Source organism: Brassica oleracea, chromosome C3 (assembly GCF_000695525.1).
Source record: "Brassica oleracea var. oleracea cultivar TO1000 chromosome C3, BOL, whole genome shotgun sequence".
Classification (NCBI taxonomy): domain Eukaryota; kingdom Viridiplantae; phylum Streptophyta; class Magnoliopsida; order Brassicales; family Brassicaceae; genus Brassica; species Brassica oleracea.
In genome coordinates this window covers 12610968-12634442 of record NC_027750.1, presented here as the reverse complement: position 1 = coordinate 12634442, position 23475 = coordinate 12610968, and the positions used below count along the sequence as shown (strand labels likewise).

The window sequence follows — 23475 nt, the reverse complement described above, 5'->3', positions numbered from 1 at the left end:
TAAAACATAGATTAGTTAACAAAAAAAAATCATCTTAAAAATTTTAACAGAAAAATCATATTTAAAAAATAACAAGTAATATTTATTTTAAAAAATCATAACTAATTTTCAGATAACATGGTTTATTTAGTCTTCAAATACAATAACATGTACAAAATTAACTAATATATATATATATATATATATATATATATATATATATATATAAAATAATAACAATTTATATTAAATATTAATTCTAACTAATTAAATTATTTGTTAATATTCATTCCGCCCGTAGGGCGGGCCGATCCTAGTTTTTTATATAACAAGATGGTTCTGCTATTTATGACGTTCCTGTTTTTGAATTCTTCATCTTGTTGTTTTCTATAATGAAAGGACAAGTTATGCTATTTGTTGTTTTCCAGTATGTTAATTGAATTGGTCTAAACTTCATTGTCTTCAACACTTTCATTTTCCTTAAGTAAACTATAATAACTTGACTATCAAATAGCTGAGGATTGCCAAGAGAGATATTTGAGGGAACGTAAAATGCATTGATGTGCAGTCTCGATTGCGACTCAGTGAATTCATTTTATAGGAGTCAAGTGAAGTTTTATGTTAACTAGGGGGTCCAGTTCAAACTGCTAACTCTGATATTGAACTTCCCCTTCTTTATATATCAGTTGTGTGCCTCAGCCATTATATTTTAATTGTATTTGCTCTGGTATCATCTCATTTACAACCCTTAATCCATCTTTATTATTTTCAAAGAACAATTTCCAAGCAACGCTGTGACAAGATCTTTTCATTATCTTTCTCTGCTGAGACTTGATCAGACAATTATTTTGGATGTACATGTCGCAGTGAAACTATACAAGTGAAATTTTGGTGATGAACGGTTTAGAAAAAAAGTGAAAAATACACTCCAAGTCCCATATTAAAATATCACAACCCAATGGTAAATATTAATGTACACTTAGACGGCAAATAGATCATAAGCATGTTTCTTTTTTAAATATTGAGCATCAAGATGTTTTTTTTTTGCCCCGCTTAGGCGGCAAATCAGTCACAATCGTGTTCCTTTTTGATATATTCAGCCTCAAGATGTCCCTTTGCCCCGACAAGTGTTCCTTTTTCACCTCTAAATGCTTCACCTTCCGTTCGATGCATTCATATACATTTATTGCATATTGCTCTATATGCAGTTTTTCTTCAAAGTCTTTTTGGATCTCTCTTATCAGCTTCTTTACAACCTAATTAATTAATTTGCAAGAATCATTACATTGGTTAGTGTAAAGTAAGACGTCATGTTAGTGCTCAAAGGAAAGAAAGTAATCTTACAACTATCTCCTGCTCCACAGATTTTCTCAAACTGTCATGACTTGTGGGATTACAAACCGATGCAAAATTTGAAACAGCTTTGTCTCTACACGTCTTCTTCTTTCTAACCTCCTTACGAAGATCATTTACAGCTTTTCTGCTGTTAATCCTTGGCAATTTTCTTTGATAGTAGGGTGCCTAGTTACATGGTATTGAAAAAAAAAAACAAGTTAAGTGGCCACGTATGTTCCTAGTAAGTAAGCTATGAATCTAGAGGGTTTAAGCCTAGCAACAGTAATTATTATACCTCTCCGTTAATCTTTCGAAAATCACTGAAAATCGAGGATTGCACGCCCTAAAATATAGAAAGCAAAGTGAGTGTCATGGTATGTAAAACGTGGTAGATTTTTGTTATATATTGAGCTGATTCATCTTTAAGATCATAACCATGCATATTTGGGATAACATTACATGATCGATGACTTCCTTTGTTTCTGATGTAGGTAGCTTGTCAAGAATCTTCTGAAGTTTCTCTACTAGCTGGTTGCAGTAGTTCTTGAAGTTTTCAGCCGAGCAGCAGAGATTGATAGCACGTTCTCTCTCACAGCGTAAGTTCCACCGCTGTAACTATCACCCACAAGAAATAAAGCAATGCAAACGATCGTATTAACGGGTGGTATGTTTTAGGGTGTACGTGCATTAGAAACTTACTGTTGCTTCTGTATACTTTTGGCTTGCGTGGATATAATCTTTCTCCACCTTCTTGAGTCGCTTCTCAGCTTCTAAGTCATGTTTCTTCACTTTGTTGTCTGTATCAATACCAAGACAAGTGGAGACTTTGTTGTTGCATTTACGTCGTTTATCCATAGCCTCTCTTCGGTTTGTTGTGTAAATGATATAAACAGAAAGTGTCTACTCTTTGATATAAGTGATGGAATCTTGTGTTGGGTTGAATTGTATTTGGTAATGTTTTGTTGACCTTGCAAGTAGTGTGTTTTTATATAGGGACGTTACCAACCTCGAGAGTCTGACTAAAGCAGTATTTAAAATTTATTAACGATATTCTTGCTCCCCACGCCAAGGAAGTCCATTAGCTTTTTTTTTTATTGATAGCTCAATGTGCAAGGTAATGGTTGACAATACACCTATATACTTCAACTCAATTATATGTTATCATTGTACTATAATATAGCAAGTTTATTATTCTATATGGGTTGGTAGATGTAAGTTTCCTTCTCAATAAAACAACAACAAAATTGATTCTACAATCTGTTCATTCTCTCAGTTTTTATAAGCTCATTTCTTCTTGAACCTCCAATTTGGAAAGGTACAAAAATATATATCTGAAATCAATTATGTATTTGAGATGATATGTAATTGTTTGATTTTCAATAAAAATTTTTTTGATGATTTTAAGTGGATTAAGATTCTACCAAATCATTTTAAATTACTAAGAACCTTCTCACATAACTAAATATTTTATGTATGGCCTGCTTTGTCTAATTCTTCTTTTTAAATAAAAGACGAGATCTTAATTTTTTTTACAAAGTATAAGTTAAGTTTAACTAACAGAAGATTTTTGTGCAAATCACTGCAGATTCCAAATTAAATGCAAGATTAGAAAATCTTAAGTAAATCAACCTATATAGGAGCATCTTATCTCAAATGATTGTGAATGTCTTAATAATAAGGATAGTATAAGTATGTAATTATTTAGTAATAATAACCCCCACAAAACAACGATAGAGTAACAGAGTCGGATCACAGTCTCCCTTACACCAAAAAAAACAGATAAGCTGAGACACACTGCGATTCACCAAGTTCATACCCTTCATATCAAAAACTATAAGGGATTCGAACACTCCAATCTCCTCTCACAACTCCACGCTAGAGCCTTTATGTCACATAAAAAAAGCTTCACACAATCTTCAAACACCAAAGGCTATCGAACCCACCGATTTAGTCAAAACATCTACTGGTTCCTGCTTGTCTTCCTCTGCATCTGGTCCGCGAACATAAGGAGAAATCCACTTTGATTTAACATACTCGGCTCTCCTCCATGGCGGCACATGAAGTCCTTTCTTCTTCAAGCTCTTCTTTGCACCTTCACATACAAGGATGATGATCTTCTGCAACCTATCCACTTTGCCAACAAAAATGGAAGGCAGAGTTTGCAGGATCGACTTGTAGGTCTTCGTGGCACGAGCAATCTCGAAATTCGGTTTGAAATCAATGTCGATCAACAGTCTTTCACCATCGATTATCACATCCACATACTTATATTCCCCTGTTTCATAAGCAATATGTTGAAAGATTATTACTTTTATTAGAAATGCCTACTCAATGAGCTAAGACAGTTTGCTTCTCGTTCTCTCCTTTAGATATGTTACTTAACATGCGACCAAAGCAGAACCAGAACAATCCGACAGAAAAGAGTTATGGATCATACCAGCAGGGTAAGAAGAAGATTTCTCCCAGCGAGACTTGCACAGAGCCGCATCATAACCTAAGCTCACCAGCTCATTGGCCACGAATATCTTCAAGCAAGATTCGTCTTTACGTTTACAGTTCTTACTCGTTTCCACAATCTTGGTCACATCAGCCATTAAACTCTTCTCACACATGCTCGAACAGATGACCAAACTCTACACGTAGAATCTAAACCAATCAAAACTCTGCTTTACACAATCATAGAGAACGCTGATGAATCATACCTTGAGAGCCACGCGACCTTCACGGGAAGAAGAAGCTCCCAGATCGTCAGACCAATCAGACTCATCGTCAGAGCTCTCCGTGCCACTCCAGTTAAAGCAGCTGCATCGGCTACGACCACACCTCTGTTTCTCACCGTTATTGTTATCCTCGATGAAGTTTACAACCATCTTCCCCAGACAAACGGAGCTCGGCTCGAAATCACCCGAGCCACCTCTCGAAAGCGGTGGTGGTGGCGCCGCGGCCTCTGAGGTGTTCTTTAAACTGAACTGACGCTCAAAGAGACGCTTCAACCGCGATTTCGGCATCTGCTTCATCGTCTCAGGGAAAGGTATCTCCACCTCCGTTACATCGACCGGTTGGATTTTCGTATGAAACGGCATTTGCGATATCACTCCACAATTAAAAAAACGGCGCCGTATATGGAAAACTATAGATCAAACGAAAACTAATATTCAATCGAAGATCTAATCCGATTCCAAATATTGATTTGATTTTGAACTTTCTAGATACGGATTAAAGCTTCCGAGATACGCGACGTCTCGTTAAACGTCAGGCTTGCGATCATTATAACGACGATCGGACGCAAATCCCACGGAGATCTGATTTAGTTTATCGGCGGCGGTTAAAAGTAGATGAAAACGAAACTGAATTCGAAAAACGGCGATGTGTGAAACAACAACAACAACAACGAGGAAGAAGAAGAAAGAAGAGGATAAGCTTTGATTTTATATAAGGGAAAGGATATATGATGATGCACACGTGTGAGTCCTACGTGTCGAAAATAGCTAATTGTTTGAAAACGATTAACTGATCAAGTAACACGTGTCGTGAGATCAAGGGTGTTGGTGAGGTAACAAGTGGCTGAGATCGGATGCTGCCCTTTATGGGTGAAAGTCGAAAATACCCTCGAAGACGTTTCTGCTAGAAAACGTGTCTGCGACTCCAGTCAGGCCGGGGGTTTGTTAAGCTGATCCTCCCGGAATAAGTTTGAAACGGAAAGAGTGGATATTAAGATTACGAAAATGCCCCTCCACGTACTTTTTTGCTTTGTATACCGATACATTCGCCTATTCTTTAGTCTTAGTAGTATATCCATCCGTATATTTGTAAGTAGATACTGCAAATCTCAATTTATTTCTTTTTAGAAATTAATAGTTATCATCCCAAATATCTAAAAATAGTTTTAAGCCATGGATGTAATTTTCAAGCTTTGAAATATCTATGAATTTAATAAATTATTTTATATTTTCAGCTGTTTACATATTTGAAACAATTATTCTAGAAGCAATAAAGCAATGCAGTTAAGAAAACGAAATTGTGTAATACTAAAATGATTTTAGTAATTTATTTCTTATTATCTTTTTTGTTTTATTTCTTAGATTTATCTGCTTTGTATTTTTTATGGTTGATATAAATATTTTCAGAGTTTAAAAGATTTCTTAAATGTTTTTTTTGTAGGCAGCTATATAAAATTAAAAATATATAGATTTAAGAAAAAGGAAAATTTCTAAAACATTAATTTTACAATTAAAAAAAAAAAAAGGAAACAAGCAGAAGTATAATAAATAAAGTAAAGAGGTAAAATCCAATATTCTAAAAAGCTCCCGCAGAATTTCTGAGTCTCCCTCCAACTTTTCTTTTCACTTTCCCGCTCTCGTTTTCAGGTAACCTCTTTTTCTCTCTCTCCGATTGAGGGTTTGTTCTACTGATCTTTCTCGTTTCGATTTATTCTCCCTGTCTTGATTTCGCCGGAGATTTCGGATCTTGTTATTGATTCTCTCTATCGGTAAAAGAATATTTTCTCGATTAGACCGCAGATCTAGGAGGAGAGTATAGTTGTAATCTCTTTTGAAAAATTAAAAGCTTATCCGTGTTTTTGTTTAGGGTAATTGGAGGATATGGCAGGTAAAGGCGGCAAGGGGCTTATCGCCACAAAGACTACTACGACGGCTGCTAACAAAGACAAGAAGAAATCCATCTCTCGCTCTTCTCGTGCCGGTATTCAGGTTTCCCCTCTCTAACCCACCCTAGCTTCTTGTTCAAATTCAAGTTGATATTATTTTGAAGTGTTCTGGGTCTATGTTTTAGTTGTGATTGTGGCTGAGAAAATATTTAGTTAAGAAACAGAACAAGTAAATATATTTAGAACAAGCTCTGTGTTACGTTAAATGTATTAACAGAGACAATTTAACAATGTCCATAAACACAACAGGACTTTGGTAGATTTTGATCTTTATCTCTCTCTCTCTCTCTCTATTTAGTTTGATGTGCTTTGTGTCTATGTTTAATTGTAATTATAGCTGAGAAAAAAACATTGTCCTGAAGAAATTAAAAGATAAGAATCAGAACAAGTAACGATGTTTAGAACAAGATCTGTGTTTTTTTTTTTGTTCTGTTTTAAATGCATTAACGGCGACAAAGCAGCAATGTACATATCTTAACTTGACTTCTCTGTGTTCACTTCTTGTGGTTGCGCATGCCGAACAGTTGTGCTTACTACTAAGTCTCATCTGATTGTCCCTCTCTTCATTTCGAGATCTTGTGTTTCGTTTGTTTGCTTGCTGTCTGGTGCTTTGCTTAGTTTACATTCGATTTGTTGTTTGGATCTGTCTGATGCTGATTTTGGTTTTCTTTGATGGCTGTCTTCTTTCAGTTTCCAGTGGGTCGTATCCATCGTCAACTCAAGACACGTGTTTCAGCACATGGGAGAGTTGGTGCCACTGCTGCAGTCTACACAGCATCGATTCTTGAATACTTGACTGCAGAAGTTCTCGAGTTGGCTGGAAACGCGAGCAAAGATCTGAAAGTGAAGAGAATCACTCCGAGGCATTTGCAGCTTGCCATCAGAGGAGATGAGGAGCTTGACACTCTCATCAAAGGAACAATCGCTGGAGGTGGTGTCATCCCCCACATCCACAAGTCCCTCGTCAACAAGATCGCCAATGACTGAAAAAATCCTCGTCAACTTAGTTTTATCTGCTTTGCTTAATAGCTTCTGGTGTTTGTGTTAACCTTATTGGTTTAGTGTGCTTCTCTTATAAACATCCTCAAGTGTATATGGGTTAACTTTAACCTCCTAGGTTTCTCTTTTTTAGACTCCCATCCTATTGAGATCTTGCTCTGATGATATTATGATTATGGATGATTTTTATTATGTTCTTTTGTTTTCCATAATGTTGAATGACAATCAACAACAGCGTTCATTTCAATCACAATTTCAAATAGTTGCATACTTACGTAGAAGTATAGAATTCATAATTTCCCCATAAATTAGTCTCAAAGCAATCACACACTGAGCCCTCTCCTCACAGATTAAGGAGGACTATATCAATCATATAACTACCACACAAAGAGCTTAAGGTAATGAACCATCAAAGTTTGCCCCCTTACTCATTGGTTCTTATCTTACTAGTTAATAATAAAAAGCCATTCCTCCTCTCCTTCAATCATCCTCTGACCTGCACAAAGGTTTTCATAAGCAGAACTTGCAACAAACTTTGTTTATTTGCTGAGTTATAAGAGGATGTTGGTGAGTTACCTCTGTTAACTGCATGTCTGAAGGTGTCTTCCATAGCTCAATACAGGATCAGGTTCTCTACCATGCTGCACAACAGGTTTCACGGTTTCAAATGCCTCCACGAGCAGTGCGACTTTCCTCTTCCTTGCTGAGGAAAGTTTGGTAACAGCACGCTGGAGAGCATAATCAAACATCCAATCCTCTGAGTTTTTCCTCTCATCCATGTCCTGATGCTTGAGGTCAACCTTCTCTGCATCCGCATCAACAGAAACAGGAAGGTAACTGGGTTCCCTTGGGTTGAACTCCCTCAGATCCTCAGTGTCTACCACAGGTTTCTTGCATTTGATGATAGTCCATGAAACGGTGGAATCTAACTCTTCTTCTTGGTTGCATGGCCTTTGTTTACGACTATATGGAACCTTTGTAGTTTCCTCTAACATCCGGACAACTTCAGTTTGGTCCTGAGACTCCTCTTTGCTATCCTTTAGTGTTTCTTCATCAGCTTCTGAGTTCATCATCATACCCATAGCTTCAGAGTAAAAGGAACAAGATTGATCAACATCTTCTTCTCTGTTTGCTTCCTCTTGGATCTCTTTCACAGATTCATCAACCAAAGTCTCCTCCATGTTAGATTCTTTTAACTCAGTGTCATGATCACCTTCTAAAGAACTCACCATCTCTGCACTATCAGAGTCATCATCAACCTCACAAGTAGTCTCTAAGATCTCTTTCACATAGTCTGCTACTAAAGTCTCCACCAAATCAGATTCTCTTGATTCAGTTTCATGACCACCTTCTGGAGCCCTCACCATCTCTGCACCAACATCATTAGTTTCTTGGATCTCTTTCACAGTCTCTGCTACAAGAGTCTCCGCCAAATCAGGTTCTTGTAACTCGATGTCATCATCAAGTGCCGAAAACTTCACAATCTCTGAGTACTCATCAGAATCAGTCTCAGAACGAGGTGCTCCTACAGAGAAAGTCTCCGAGATTTGGGTCTCAACATCAACCTCACAAGTTCCTCCATCTGCATTCTCACACTCTTTCTCCTCCTCTACATACATCTCCAGAGAATCATCCTTAGAAGCTTCCATTTTCACACACTTTTGAGACTTCAAACTCTGTCTCCTCGAGGATATGAAGCTTTTCAAAGGAGGACACTGCTTATGAAGATGGCCGTTGAGTGAACAATACGTGTAAGGACAGACTCTCAAAACCGAGGTTCCACTAACTTCACCATCATCACTTCCACCATGGTTAAGCGTCAGATACTCTGAAAACTTGGAATCTTTAAGAGTCGAGGAACAAGTAGCTCTCTGTGAACATCTCTTGAAACTCGGAGCCTTTGTCAAACTCCTAACGATCCTCGAACCCGGTTTGTTACTACACCTCTCTTTTAGACCGATTTGGTTCTTCGGATTGAATATTTTCTTGTTCTCCATCCTTGCCTCAGAGCTAGATGTGCCTTTCATGTAATTAGGTGACCGGCCTGTTCCTTTAACAACAAGATCATGCTTACTTGGTGTTGACTGTGTCTTACCTGATTGAGAAACAGAACTGTCTTTAAGCTTCCTCTTAGGTTTTGTTCGCTTCATCATCATCATCATCATCTCTGGTCCAAACCGAGTTTCAGGTTGGAGATTGTGAGACTTGATTGCTTGACAAGTAGTCTTCCTTTGAACCATCTTACCAAGTCTTGCTTTGCCTGAAGACAAAGCTATTTGCTTGTTTAGAGCACAAAAAAGATTCTTTTTGATCAGTGATAGATAGGCCAAGTGGACTCTACGTGAATAAAACTTCTTGAAACAAAATCTGAATAACTTTGTGATTGTGACAAGCACTGAGAAAGAGATTGATTTTGGTGGGTCCCGTTTCTCTTTATTTTAGGGCCTCTTCGTGTAACACGAGAGAGAGAGAGATAATGCGCATTATGTTCTTTTGTCTCTTTCTCGATCAAGTTATATTTTTTGGGCTCCTCTGAGCCCACAAATGAACTAGGAGGGCTCTCAAACTTTAGTTTTTAAAAGTTTTTTTTTTTGTCAACAGTTTTTAAAAGTTTGATTTTGTATTTAAATGCATAAAAAATTTTGATTTGTTATTTTTCTCTGTCGGCCCATTTGTATATTTGAATATATTAAAATTTTATTTGCACTTATATATTTGAAGAATTTATAATAAAATATATATTTTGTTATTATTTTTTTTTTGAAAGGAAAAAAATATTTAGTTATTGGGAGTATTTTTCTTTGGTTTCAGTCCACAAAGGTGTGTCAAATAATTATATTATGACTTTATCACGCATATTGCTTTCTGGAATACGGAAGATATATATTGTAGTTTAAATAAAGTGTCTTTAAATGAAACTGAAGATATTTTGTAAATGCCATGATTTCATGGCAACAAAATTGTTAAAAATCATAAAGCCCTTTTTCAGAAAAAAAAGATATGTTACAAACTAATCTTCACATTATTTTTGTAACAAAATGAATTTCGAAAATTTGAACTTTTAAAAAGTATAAACCAATGAAAACGTAAAATTATAATTTTCAAAATAGATATAAATCTAAAATAAGTTTTTAGTTACGAATGAAACTTACATGATCTTATACTTTAGTTATGTACAAATTAGAATTATCATGCAAACTATACCCTCCTGAACTTGAGCCAACAGCAACATTAACATGAGCAGTAGATAAGCCTACGTTCAACCATTATGAATTTACTTGAAAATTTCTATGTGAGCAGCCTTAACTTCTTCTAACACGTCTTCGAAATTACGTTGTAATGTCTGCAATTAGCTCCGAAGTTAGCATGCAGCCTCTGCCAAGAAACAACTCAAACGTTGAAGCAGTCGTGTTGACAAGTCTGGAACAAGCAATAGATCTAATCTTTTCCACTCGTTTGCTTCTTTTATAAGATTCACTTCTGCTTTCTTCCTCTGATATTGAAACACATTCTAAACAAAACAAACAAAAACAAGAACACAAAGATACGTTTTGCTCAAAAGACTTAGGAATCTACTTTTGTGGTGGTTGGTTAGTACTTATAATGTCTAGGAGAGAGCTTTACGTTGGACAACTTCAGCTGTTGAAGAAGATGTTTCCATGCGGAGAGAAAGACAAGTTTCTTAGTATCTCCAACAAAATCGAAGACGCTATGTCCCAATTCAAACAAGATTCTCCTCTTCCCCCAAAGTCAATGACTATGCAGAGGAGTCTCAGCGCTGGTTCGCCACGATTCACCTCGAGAGGTATCAATCTTGGTCCACCAGACTTGAGAGATGAATGGTATAAAGTAAGGACGGTCGACGCAGGAGGTGCTACAGCTGGTGGAGGAGGTAAAGGTGCTGGTCAAGGTCAGACCAAGAAATAGTCGGGCTTTGTGGCATGTGGCCATGGATGAAAATGTAATATAATGAAAATTTGACGCGTGTCTTATACCGTTAGGGTTCAGTTAAAGACTCTTGAGTCTAGTTTCTAAGATGATTTCATTGGTTCTTTTATGTTTGTAGCATACAAAACTCTTAATAAAATGAACTTTCAATTATGGTCAACAATAGATGCAAACCAACCAACGACTAACCTGGCTGATTTGCATCACATTACCTCTCATTGTATTTACAACACTTAAAAGTAAGAAGTTGACAAGAGTTTGCGTCTCAACACTATAATATATTTAAGCATCGAGTTAACAAAATTAATAAAAGTGATTTTTAAGCAACCTAAAGACTAGTAAAAGCATGACAGAAGTTACAATCTGCAGGATCTACAAGAGACTCTAAAAATACATTCATTTCATAAAATTTAATCCATACATGAAAATATATAACATATCAACAATTAGCATAATTCAAATCACTATAAAGAACAGACATAAAAGAAAAGAAGAATACATGGGTTAAAACAATTAAAACAATGGTTAGATACGTGTTGGTCAAATTAAAGGACCATAGCATTTCATCCATGACGATCTTATATAGCAAAATTATCCAACAACGCATAGTTACAAAATACAACATCCCGCCGACCACTAGTCCAAAATAATGGTGAGAGACCGTGATGAGTTTCTCCAGCGATGCAAATGCCGAAAACTCAAAAACAAGCATAACTAAATTAACATTTTCGAAGCTTGATACAATCACAATAATTTAGTTTGAAATTAAAATATCTTTCTACCATCACTCAACTCAGTCAAACCTTCTTCCCCTCTTATAAGCTTGGCAGAACCGCTCCAAACTTCACCGTGTACTCATGAAACTGCCACACATCAAAGACAAGCCTCAATATAATCATCAATTTGTTACCATATGTGTTCAGAAAGAGGATGAACATATTTTAATCACCCATCTTCAAGATTTTTCGATAACCATGATCTGCCTAATACTATGCTATTCAAGTGATGTGCAGCATGAGAGACAGGTGACTAAAGTGGAAATGAGAGAGAAATAAAACCTGCTTCACGATCTCTTCATATTTATCTGCTAACTGTTTCACTTTAGCTTGTGCTGACTGTTTCACCTGGTTAGCCTTGGCAGTATTCTCATCAACCTGTTCACATATATAAACAACAACCGAAAGCTTATGGTCCATGCTAAAGCATAAAAGATTCACAACGTTAGATATGTTCATAAGAAAAAGGAAGTATTACTACCATAGCTACTACTGATTCAACATCATTTTGCCTGGATTCAAGCAGACGTCTTCTGGATTCAACTTCTAGTTTTAACTCATTCAGTTGTTTCGTCCAATCATCAAACATGACTTGTTTCTCCTTCTCTAACTGCTTTAGTGATTCGTGCAACTGTTTCACTGTTGAAAGAATGTAACATTACAGTCTCTCCGCGAACAACAAAATTGAGAAACATTATCTCTAAAGAGGGCAGACATATAGACCAAGTCTTGCCTGTTCTTTCTCGCTCAACCACTTTCGCCTCAAGAGATTTGTACAATGCCTCATCCTCATTCAGCTTAGCTTTCTGAGCTTTTAGGTCTTTCTCAATTGCTTTGACATTGGTTACCTGTGACAACATCAAACATAAAAAAAAAAAGATACATTCAAAGACACTTCACATCTAATTCCGATGAATTGGAAGGCTTTGTGCATGCACGGTTCACACTCTACAAGCAATGAAAAGTTTAAGGGAATTGTTTTCCTTAGTCACCTGTTCGTTAATTAATTGCAGTTGCGCAGATGACTTTGACATTTTCTTGAATGCCTACAAAAGGCACACAGAGATAGAATGAACACAATGATAAAGCAAAACAGTGATGGTACACCTATTAAGGTCCTATAATGAAAGCATGAAACTGTTGAAAAGAAAGATTAATCTAAATAATGTCCACCTTAGGTTCACTCTCATCTACTATACACCAAATTAGTGAAGTGCGAACGAGAGACAGCAATAAACACTACACTTAGTAAATAATAATGTTGAAATCAAATTCAACTAGCCAAATCGTTTGAGAGCAGTATAGTGACCAGTGACTTGGAATTTTCAAAATAGTTAAACATCGAGTTGTAAAGGATGTCATGAATCATTTAATTAATTAATCAAAAGTATATTCACAATAATACCTTTTCATAAACCTCAAGAATAGCAGCCTTTTCCTGGAAAGTTTCCATTGCGAATCTTTCAGCTTTCTTAGTTTCCTCGAGAACTAGTTTCTTCTCTTCTAAAGCACCCTGTCTCCACAACAAACATGTGAGAAAACCAGTTGTTTTATACACAGTCTTTCTCTTGCTAAAAGGAAAAAAAAAAAATACACCTGCAATTTGTCTGGGGACTGAACAATTAGTGAGCGTAAGTTTGCGTTTTCTTGGACAGCTTGCACAAGGTCAAACTCTGCTTTCGAAATCTGTAAGAGAGAGAGAAATAAATACACATGTCATAAAATAGCTAGAAAAACGCCTCTCAGACTGATGATAACACAAGCACATGAATGATGAATAGCTTTACCTTGTTATCCATCTCTGCAGACTCCTCTCTCAGTTTGTGAAACGTAGCTCGTAGTGAAAGCTGCTCATTATTGAGTTGTGCTATTTTGTGACTGAGTTCTTCGATGCCCACTTCCAGCTCTTGAACAAAAGGCGAATCCCTTTCCTCGGCTTCCTCAAACTCAGCAATCTCTGCTTTCAACTGCATGGAACAAGACAACCTTCAGAAAGATAATATATATATATATATATATTTTTTTATCTGTTGGATTACACGCAATTACCTGAGCAATATTGGCCTCAGACTGCCTCCGTTGCTCATCAAGAAGAGTCAACTCTTCTGCCAGCGGTCTTATAAGCTCCATTTTCGAATCCCTAAAGAAGATGCAAAAAAAGGATCAAACTTTTAGAGATTCAAAAGCTCTAAAGAGAAAGAAGAAGAAAGAAGATTTACTTGTGTAGAGCATAGTTCAAAAGAGCACTGATGAAAAACTCGGTTCGGGATGAGTCTGGGCGTAACAGATCCTTGAAATTGATGATTAGTGGACAATCCACCATCTCCAGCGTGTGTTTGAGTTTGACGTAAAGATCCATAGCCGGAGCTGACGTGGTGTGGTGATCTGGATTCTCCAGTTGCTCCAGAGCCTCGAAATCAACCTGGCCTCTCTCTTCTCTGCAGTACAATTTTTTTTGGAAATTAGAAAACCCCCAAATTGGGGGAAATTAGGGTTCTATTGAAATCGATTTAAGGAAAGGAAAACATGCTTACTCGGTGAGGACGTCGAGATAGATGAGGATCCTGGTGTAAAGGTCGGAGACGGAATCGAAGGTAGGGTTTTTGAGATCGGCGTCTTTGACGGAAGCGATGTTAGCCTCCCTGAGGACGGTGATGATATCGGAGCGAGAGAACTTCGGGTAGTCGTTCGCTGACATCATTTTTCTTCTTTCTTTTTTTTTTTTTTTTTTTTTTTTTTTTTTTTTTTTTTTTTTTTTTTTTTTTTTTTTTTTTTTTTTTTTTTTTTTTTTTTTTTTTTTTTTTTTTTTTTTTTTTTATTGCTTCGGTCCTCAGGTTTGCTTGTTGTTTCTGGATTTCGATTTCGAAAAGTGATGACAGGGGAGCCGATGATGAGTAGAAATGTGTTTATGTAACTTTGATTTTCCCGCCTAGTCGAAACGTTAACACGTAGGTAGCATCTTAAGTAGGAGTGCAGGACTGACTGGATGTCAAGTGGGAAACTTGCATGGGAAAATGGTATAATATTCTGCTCATAAATCTTCTGATTACATCTTAAGTCCTTTAAAATGACACTGCATGATTTAATGGCAAACATATTTTAAATTTTGAATTTTGAAAAAAAAAACGAAAATTTTGTAACCGAGGCTTTCGAGAATTTTGAATGGTTAAACCAAAATAACCTAAGAGAAGCAGCCATCGGAAGTGACCAAACATAAGAATTCATTGGTTGCGGTCGTAGATGTTCTAGATTGCCAAAATTTAGTCTAAAGTCATATATGTCAACTAATCGAATTTTTATTTTTTTAAAAAATCTCACAAGAAAAAAATCTCAACAAAATTAAAATATGACTGTAAAGAGCTTTATTTACAGAGCAAAAAAAATAGTGATTTACAAAGCTATAGCAAAATAATCTACATCAAATAAATCTACACCTTAAATTCTACAGCAAAAAAACATAAATTTACGGCTCATTCCAATCGCACCCGATTCATCGTCATATCCCTTCGCTATAACAGATTCATAAACCGGTGAGCTGAATGTTCCGGTTCTTCTCATAAAACTAAACCGGTGAGCTGTATTTTCTGGTTCTTCTCGGAAGACTAAACCAAGCAATGGTTTGCCATTTCCTCTGTTTCCAACAAGGCCAAACAGAAAAATAGATGATTCTTGTCACAGTTGGAAAGTTCAGAATATAAGATTTTCGTAAAAATCAAGTTTTTTTCACAAAAATCGCAATTTCGTGTTTTTTTACCAAAACTGCAAAATCACAAAATTAATTTTTTTCACCAAAACTACAAAATCTCGTTTTTCAAATTAAACCAGACAATCGAATTTTTCCATCAAAACATAAAAATTGTATTTTTCGCCAAAACAAAAAAGTGACTTATCACCAAAACGTCGAAATCGAAAAATTATTTTTTTGCCAAATCACAAATTGCATCTTTCGCCACAAATTAAAATTTTCGCAAAAACCGTAAAATCACATTTTGGCCAAAAATGCAAAATTAATTTTAAATATATTTATTTGAATATTATAGTTAGTTTATTATTAAAAATTAAATCATGTTCTTTTTAATTTTTATATTATTAATATTTCAAAATGATTACAAAATTGAAAAACAAACAATATAAATAATAACTATAAAAACAAACAATATTTATTATTAATATTCCAAAATGATTACAAAATTGAAAAACGAACAATTTATGAATAGCAACTATAAAAACGAAAATAACATTTGGATATATCTAAATATTATATTCAGATGCTATATTTAAATGCTGCATCAGATACAAAAATGAATACGTTAGAGCACCCTTCAACGAGCACCCTACAAAGCAACAAATTTATAAAAAGCGAGAGATAAAATGGTAAATGTTGAGAGATCCTTCGCAATTCTTAAGAGACTAGTATGAAGTTTATCATTTATTTCCTCAGCCACATAATTTTATTTTACACTTTAAATATTATTGTTTAATTAAATTATTTTAGATTATTAATATAATAATCTTAGCTCCGAAGTTAGCAGCTTCTACCAAGAAACAGCTCAAACTCTCCAAGAATGGTGACAAGTTACCTCCTGATTGGCCTAAAACCTAAATAAAAGTCAATGGCTTTGGACCCATCTAGTCAACGTTGAAGAAGTCTGTTGACAAGTCTGGAACTAACAAAAGATCTTAATCTTCTCTACTCGTTTTGCTTTCTTATAAAATCCTTTGCTTTCTTCCTCTCATCTTGAAACACATTCTAAAACAAAACACAAAAATATACGTTTTGCTCAAAAGACTTGTGAACCAAGTTTTGTGGATACTTATGTCTATGGAGTAAGAAACATCTTGGCATTAACTCTCTGAGTTATCATTCCACAGAAGAAGAAGAAGAAAACAGCAACTGCAAGAACAGCGTCTTCTTCGGATTGTTTGATGATTCTGAATCAACAAGACTAAGAAGTGGGAGCATGAAGAGACAGTACAGCGACATTGGAGATCTCTACCACAAACTTTTTAAAGAACCGCATGATGATGACGGGGGTTTGAGGATGGACATGAGAGTCTTGACGGTAATAGAGTATATGAGAGAGCTTTACGTTGAGCAACTTCAGCTGCTTAAGAAGATGTTTCCAGGTGGAGCCAAAGACAAGTTTCTTGGTTTCTTCAACAAAATCGAAGACGCTATGTCCCAATTCAAACAAGATTCTCGCCCTACTACGAAGGCAATGACTATGCACAGGAGTCTGAGAGCTGGTTCGCCACGATTCACCTCGAGAGGTATCAATCTTGGTCCACCAGACTTGAGAGATGAATGGTTTAAAGTAAGGACGGTCGACGCAGGAGGTGCTGGAGCTGGAGGAGGAGGTAAAGGTGGCTCCGCAGCTGGTCAAGGCCAAACCAAGAAGTAGTCAGGTTTTGTAACATGTGGCCATGGATGATCAAATCTTGCATAACACAAGACGTTACTTTTTGCTAATAAATGGAATGAAATGTGATGCGTGTGTTATAAGTTAGGGTTCAGTTAAAGACTCATGAGTCTATTTTCTAAGGTTAATTCTTGGTTGTAAGGTGTTCAAAAAAAAAGATTCTTTGTTGTAAATATGTATGTTCCTAGTTGGGTTTCTTTCATGTTGTAGTCTACAAAACTCTTAATAAAATGAATTTTCAATTAAGGTCAACAATAGATGCAAACCAACGAACTACTACTTTGGCTGCTTTGCATCACATTACCTCATATATATATTTACAACATGACTTACATGTAAGAAGTTGACAAGAGTTTGTTGTCTCTCAGTGCATGTTCCCTCTCTGTGCAGCAACAACAAAGACCAATAGAATAGGAGACGCAAGAAGAATCACATATAGGAGTGTCTCATTTATTTCCATGGTTTCTCCATCTTCCTCCTTAGCTTTGTAATCAACTTTGTCTTTCTTAACAAAAGCTTCAAAATAATCCTCATACCCCGGGTTTATCTGCATGAAGTTCGAGCCCTGAACCTTAAGCATCTCCATGGCCTACAAGTTCATTAAAAAAAAACTTAGCTAAGTTCCCTGAGCACTGAACGGAAAACTGATCATCAGGTATGATACTTTTGTGGGTGTTTAAGTTACCTGAAAACTGAACATGAACTGCCTAGCTTTCTTGCTCACTCTTGGGTTTGGGTGGGAGAGAAGCTTCTCATACATGCCTTTTGCCCTATCTGCCCTGTCAACCACTCCAAAATAACAGTATTTAGCGCACAAGAGACCATAAAGTCCAATACTCAACATCATCAACAAAGCATGCTACTTACTTTCGAAGTGAATCCTGACAAATAGACCACTGCAAAGCTGCTAATCCATGAAGCTCGCTCTGCACAACTATACTCATTATTAGTTAGGGTCACATTTATTTGAGGCAACCTTAAAAAAAAACATCATGTTCTGTTCTGAAGCAGACTACTTCTTTAGTAGATCTAAGTGCATCAATGGATTAATATGTCCATAGATTAATGACAAGCTCATGGAACTAATAATAACACATAGTAATCAGTTTTTAAAAAGATTTTTTTTTTGTTGGAGTTTTGCTCCACATACATGCTGATGGCATGGGTATATAATAGTGAAGTCTACTGCAGTCAAGATGAATCAGGCATATGCAGAACAAATAGCCCAATAAAGCAGACTAATGCATATGAGATGAATTGATAAACTAGGTTTGGAGAAATCACCTTAAAAACTATTTTATCCATGACCTTTTCATAGTATGGCAAAGCTTCTTTGAGTCTCCCTGAATCCATAAGGGAGTTCCCCTTTTCTAGTGCCTGTTATAATTAAGTGTCAAAATCAAGGGAAAAACATGCATTTAAATAAAGCAAAGAACCTTTTCTAGTCTTTCTTTACTCAAATGATTCTCTCAGTTCTCTAGAAAATGTGGCAATGTGCAAAGACGATATGAATTGAAATGATAATCTGCTTGAGTACATGGAGTCCCTATCACATTTTCAGCAAAGCCCATATCCTTTAAAGACAGTGACTAGTACTTTATATGATATAGCTTGGAGCATTCTCAAATTAAAAGCTTCCAATATTTACATGCTAAAGAGGAAACACATGCATGAGTTCAGAACAATTGACTTCAGCATCAGGCTTGTCATGAAAAAAAAATTAAAAACAAAAAAAGATGTCATGGGAGTACCTCCTCACACTCAAGTTTGAGTTTGGGATCAATATTCAGTCCAATTGATTCCTTGTAGGCAGTGAGCAATTGCTTTGTCCGTTCTTCTCTCGCAGTCCTCTCTTCAGCAGTTTCAACTGAATCTCCTGGTTGGAGTGTCCTCCCACCACCAAACTTAAACATGAAAAAGTATAAAGCTCAGTCATCATACAAACTCATACATCCAAAACTGGCCTCCCACGGTCATGACCATGAATGGATCACTTTTAAAGGCACAAGATTGTTCAAAAACGTAGTGTTCTAAGAGATAATAGATGTTTTCTGCCTTACCATCTAGCTTCAAACGAGGGATATTATTCTAGCAGAGTTGGCCAAATTTTACAGACCATCACAAAGAGATGAATCATTCAAATAACTCAAAGAACTATCAGTATCTACTCTCTTCAGAATGGTAAGAACAATTTTATACTAAAGCTCCAGTCTACAATGTACTTGTTTCTATAGGTAACTTCACCAGCAAGTCACTTTGGTTGCATCACACTGAGCGGTAAACTAATAATAACACAGGATCTCTAAAGACAACATTGGAGAAGCAACTCCTATGGGCATATAATCACATACCGTTTTAGAGATGTTGCTAGGTCTTGGGAAAACACCCCATGTCGAAACTTTGGGCTTGTATACATCAGAGTTTTCGTTTCCTTCTTGATCAAGCTCCTTTTCTGTCTTGTCAAATCTTGTCTTGTCACCAACTATAAACTCCACCTCAGGTAAGTCCCCTCCAGGAAAATAGTCCTCAACAGGAACCAGCCCCGGTGGAAGCCCTCTTGTGCTCTTCTTATCAGCGAAGCCAAGTCCAACAAAGTCAATGCTGGAGACTTTCAACTCTTTCTTCTTACCATTATTCTCTTCATCAACCTTGTTAGACGATCTAACAGAACTCTGCTCTGCACTACCTGAAACACCATAACAAGCAAGGTCTTGAGATCATGTTTTGACTGAATTAGAACATTTAAACATATACAATAAAGCCTGTCCATGCATATTCTCTGCTCATTTTCATTAAAGGCTATTGAAAAAAAAAAAACTGAATTGATATTCTCGAAAAAAGACAAAACAACACAACATTAGTTCCAAGGATTGTCTGTAAAGATATGGTTTTTACTGAACTGGGTTTATTAGCCTCATGGACACCATCAGCTCCAAGCTCTTTTAGCTTCTTATACTCATCAGCCTTTTGCTTAGCAAGCTTCACCGTGAGTGGCACTTCCTCGTCATCGGTATTTCTCTCAGGAGTTTTTTGCTCAGCTTTCGATTTCTTATAGGCCTCGGCTTTCTTCAATGCGAGCTTCACGGGATCTACAACGACCTCAACCTCAGGAGAGCGGTCTGGAGAGGAAGAGTTGAGTATAGATGAAGATTTGTTTCGGAGAACAGAGAGTTTGAAGGGTTTTGGTTGTGGAGAAGGAGAGAGGAAGAAAGTGGGAGGTTCGGAGAGTGGAGAAGAGAGCCAAGAGTGGTTGAAAGAAGCCATTGATTCATGTGAGACAAGAGATGGTTAGCCATTTTTCTTTGGAGTTGTGTATCTTCACCTGAGTCGTGGTTGCAAGACGACCACCCATCCACTTGATTGTTAAGATAACTTTGCTCTGTCTTTGATTCCTATAAAAGTAACGTCTTTAACAGCCAATAGATGATAATACGACGGCGTTTTGAAGATTTTTTAAGAACACCACATGAGGCACCAACACTTGTCAACATTTTACAAGAAAATCAAACACTATGGTTGTGCTTAGTAAATTATAAACAACTTTTGATGGAGACAGAGATAGATATAGCGGTAGGAGTGATTGCCATGAGGGAGCATGAAAGACGAAGATGCTTGTAATTGCTGCAACAAGTATAGAACGTTGCTAATTTTTAACATAGTCAGGAGTTAGCAGATAGAATGGGAAAGCTTTGATGAGAGATCAAACTTGGTCTCTTTTCAAACAGCCAAAACAAAAAAGTTGACTACAAATTCAACATGCACACTCTTGTTGTTGTTTGTCTTTTAACCCAAATCTTCTTGTCTTTCAATTCAACACAAGGGAGCATGTGTGTGTTCACTAACATTACAACAAATCTCATTGACACGTTCTGTTTTGCCTACTTAACTCATTCTTTGAAGTCATCCTTGTCATCTTCTGGAATCGGTTGGTTTATCCAGAACAGGGCTAGCATCCTTTTCAAACCTTTGCAGTTCAGTTTGGTTTTGATAAATTTGTTTTCCAATTTTCTGCAGAATTGAATCAAAGTTTTTGCTTTTCTTTTAGTTAAATTTGAATAATTTCAATAAATTGTAGCAACTTCAATTGTTTTTGGTTAATTTGGTTAGTTGGGTTTGAATTATTGATATAAATTAGTTTGGTTTGATAAACTGGCTTAACAAAACCGCAGATCTAATACACATAAAAAAAAATTCAAAAACCAAGAGTAGTTTTGATTATTTTTATAACATGTTTTATCAAATCTGAAACAGAAAATGAAGTTTTTAATACAAGTCACAATTCACAAGCCAAGCCAAGAATATTAAAATTCAAACAAAGATCAGATTTTGGAACCAAGTAGAGTCATGAGGAAGTCCTTGTAGTCACCAGAAACATCACCAATGATAGCGTTATCCATGCTTGCGTTATACATATTGAAATACTCTCCTCTTACTTTCATCAAATCAATCTCTGCACGCATCACAATCGCTCTCGTCAACGAATCTTCATCAGTTCCAAACCCCTCAATCGAATCTCTTACAACCTGCAAGTAAACATAATTAAACACCTTTCTTGTCTTTCTTGATATATCATTTTGCTATTTGAGTCTATGTCTGCTCAAATTTTAGTACCTTTGCAAAGTGTTTCTCAGGGAACTCAATGCACAAGATCACCATCTGCAATAGACTTCTCAGATCAGCATCTCCAGGACATCCATCAACATCCTGTCCATAATAACAATAAACATGAAGTATCCATGAAAAGACAAAATTCTCAAAGCTAAACAAAGATGCTTCTAATCTAACCTTATCTAATGTGTTCCCATAACTCTGCTTGTAAGCAACAAAGGTTTCTCTGAGCTGGTAGATACTGCGAGTTCCTATTATGTAAAGGACATGATCATGATCTAGTTGCTTTTTTGATATGGCTTCATGTAGCATACCCGCCTCTATTGTAGCAACTTCCTTGTCAACCTTCTCTTTATCATATCTGAATGAAGTTGCTAATGTCACCAGCAACTGTCCATTTTATTATTACCATAAAGGTGGTATTAGACTAATTGAGTTTCTTATGAGACAGCTAAAAGACAAAAGAGTAAAATAAAGACCTTTGCAAGAGGAAAAGGAACAGAGGAAGCAATGTCTTCTTCAAGGGATGAGTCGTAGAGAGAACAATAAGCTTTCCTCACAGCAATAAAATGGTTAGGAGAACTTGTGCAAGAGATCTCCACGAGGATCTTGAGTTTCTCTATGGTTTTCTTTTTGTCATTCAAGACCTTGTTCGCAAGCCTTGCGTCTCTCTCTGCTGGATCTTTCGTCCACAGAATCACAGCTTTCTGCGAATTAAATCACAAGTTCTTGTTTTCATGTTATAGAAGAGACAACACCTCTCATCCCTTTGTTTTTAATCAAGACCGGAGTAAAACATTGTTTTTGGCCTTCAATTTTTTTTAGAGTAACATATAACTCTCTCTATAACTCTCTCTGATTCTCTTTGCCGTATTAAAAAGAAATTTTTACAAAAATTCTTAATAACCCATATAACCTTAGAGCCAGTACCTTGAAATCACCAGAGAGTTCAGAGGAGAGATCATCGATAAGATCTTTGCCGTAAATCTCTTTATAACTCTCCCTGATTCTCTTTCTCTGGCTCTCGTTTCTTTTTCCTAAAACGCGTATGATAGCCTTCTCGTCTGTTCCCCATCCTACAAGAACAAGAATCCAGTTCCAGTTTCAAGAACCAGACAAAAGCTTGCGTACGTTACGTACGTGAATGCAGAGAACAAGATTGTAATGTACCTCGAAAAGCTTTATTGAGAGTTTCAGAATCCTGAGCTGGAGATGGAACTTCGTCTGGTACTCTAATGGTCGCCATTTTAGAGATGTAATCCTCTGTTTCTCTCCTAAGCGTGTGCTTCTTCTCTCTCTCTACCTTGTAATTTCTTTCTCTCTCTTGGTATGTATGTTTCAACTCTTGTTTAGGTGTAATAAGAGAACCTTATTTGACGTAAATGCCCCCCCAAGACGTTACTGTAATGATTTTTTTTTGTGGGAACTGTAATGACGTATTTTGAGGATAAACTAGGTGGAGACTATTAGTTACTATATTATTGAATAGTCCCTCTTTATATTACTAGTTTCACAATCTATCATGTACTCACCACTTAAACCAAGAAGGCAGAGAACTCCTCCGTCAAAGAAAATCTTTCAATTGCTTTTATTTTGTAATTTTATTTTTATTTATATAAAATGCAAAACTGCATCACTCAATCAATCCGTAACATAATCTTCAGTCGTCTCTAAACTATATAATTTATATTAAAAATTTATATATTTTAAAAATATATTTTTAAATTTGATCTTTTGAATAATT

General features: G+C 36.2%; 9 protein-coding genes across 11 annotated transcripts; 3 read left to right on the top strand and 6 right to left on the bottom strand.

Moving 5' to 3' along the window:
* Positions 1–901: 901 nt before the first annotated feature.
* LOC106333693 lies at positions 902–2251 on the bottom strand. Its single transcript, XM_013772106.1, has 5 exons — positions 2014–2251; positions 1774–1929; positions 1610–1657; positions 1324–1500; positions 902–1235 (listed from the first exon to the last, which is right to left on the bottom strand). Exons 1-5 carry the CDS (start codon positions 2167–2169, stop codon positions 1008–1010), a joined length of 765 nt encoding a protein of 254 aa, XP_013627560.1. The 5' UTR covers positions 2170–2251; the 3' UTR covers positions 902–1007.
* Positions 2252–2991: 740 nt separating this feature from the next.
* On the bottom strand, positions 2992–4694 carry LOC106329180. Its single transcript, XM_013767794.1, has 3 exons — positions 4017–4694; positions 3752–3947; positions 2992–3589 (listed from the first exon to the last, which is right to left on the bottom strand). The coding sequence occupies exons 1-3, from the start codon at positions 4395–4397 to the stop codon at positions 3231–3233; spliced, it is 936 nt and encodes a 311-aa protein (XP_013623248.1). The 5' UTR covers positions 4398–4694; the 3' UTR covers positions 2992–3230.
* A 928-nt stretch (positions 4695–5622) lies between these two features.
* Positions 5623–7171, top strand: LOC106336341 (probable histone H2A variant 2). 2 transcript variants are annotated; one of them, XM_013775146.1, is made up of 3 exons: positions 5623–5681; positions 5903–6023; positions 6671–7171. In XM_013775146.1, exons 2-3 carry the CDS (start codon positions 5916–5918, stop codon positions 6965–6967), a joined length of 405 nt encoding a protein of 134 aa, XP_013630600.1. In that variant the 5' UTR covers positions 5623–5681; positions 5903–5915; the 3' UTR covers positions 6968–7171. The 2 variants fall into 2 exon arrangements, with proteins under 2 accessions (XP_013630600.1, XP_013630599.1); XM_013775145.1 differs by lacking the exon at positions 5623–5681 and adding an exon at positions 5701–5803.
* On the bottom strand, positions 7160–9319 carry LOC106336340. Its single transcript, XM_013775144.1, has 2 exons — positions 7556–9319; positions 7160–7475 (listed from the first exon to the last, which is right to left on the bottom strand). The coding sequence occupies exon 1, from the start codon at positions 9217–9219 to the stop codon at positions 7561–7563; it is 1659 nt and encodes a 552-aa protein (XP_013630598.1). The 5' UTR covers positions 9220–9319; the 3' UTR covers positions 7160–7475; positions 7556–7560.
* Positions 9320–10582: 1263 nt separating this feature from the next.
* On the top strand, positions 10583–10906 carry LOC106329906. Its single transcript, XM_013768511.1, has one exon. The coding sequence runs from the start codon at positions 10583–10585 to the stop codon at positions 10904–10906; it is 324 nt and encodes a 107-aa protein (XP_013623965.1).
* Positions 10907–11470: 564 nt separating this feature from the next.
* Positions 11471–14589, bottom strand: LOC106329179 (probable kinetochore protein NUF2). Of its 2 annotated transcripts, none has more exons than XM_013767792.1 (12): positions 14511–14589; positions 14238–14415; positions 13923–14141; positions 13753–13843; positions 13491–13670; positions 13300–13389; positions 13109–13216; positions 12696–12749; positions 12437–12551; positions 12185–12342; positions 11986–12081; positions 11471–11790 (listed from the first exon to the last, which is right to left on the bottom strand). In XM_013767792.1, the coding sequence occupies exons 2-12, from the start codon at positions 14402–14404 to the stop codon at positions 11743–11745; spliced, it is 1326 nt and encodes a 441-aa protein (XP_013623246.1). In that variant the 5' UTR covers positions 14405–14415; positions 14511–14589; the 3' UTR covers positions 11471–11742. The 2 variants fall into 2 exon arrangements, with proteins under 2 accessions (XP_013623246.1, XP_013623245.1); XM_013767791.1 differs by having other exon boundaries at positions 14238–14431; positions 14521–14576.
* A 1910-nt stretch (positions 14590–16499) lies between these two features.
* On the top strand, positions 16500–17369 carry LOC106329905 (the record flags this gene model as incomplete). Its single annotated transcript, XM_013768510.1, has 1 exon — positions 16500–17369. A coding segment is annotated over one exon (606 nt), but the record flags the coding sequence as incomplete, so codon positions are not given.
* LOC106328105 lies at positions 17326–20475 on the bottom strand. The gene is given in 8 exon segments (XM_013766473.1): positions 17326–17712; positions 17809–17902; positions 17991–18049; positions 18408–18500; positions 18875–19027; positions 19475–19809; positions 20024–20396; positions 20398–20475. Coding segments are annotated over 8 exon segments (1410 nt in total). The 3' UTR covers positions 17326–17487.
* Positions 20476–21312: 837 nt separating this feature from the next.
* On the bottom strand, positions 21313–23088 carry LOC106331730 (annexin D3-like). The gene is made up of 6 exons (XM_013770134.1): positions 22902–23088; positions 22662–22807; positions 22211–22438; positions 21909–22121; positions 21735–21827; positions 21313–21646 (listed from the first exon to the last, which is right to left on the bottom strand). The coding sequence occupies exons 1-6, from the start codon at positions 22975–22977 to the stop codon at positions 21443–21445; spliced, it is 960 nt and encodes a 319-aa protein (XP_013625588.1). The 5' UTR covers positions 22978–23088; the 3' UTR covers positions 21313–21442.
* Between the last annotated feature and the right edge of the window lie 387 nt (positions 23089–23475).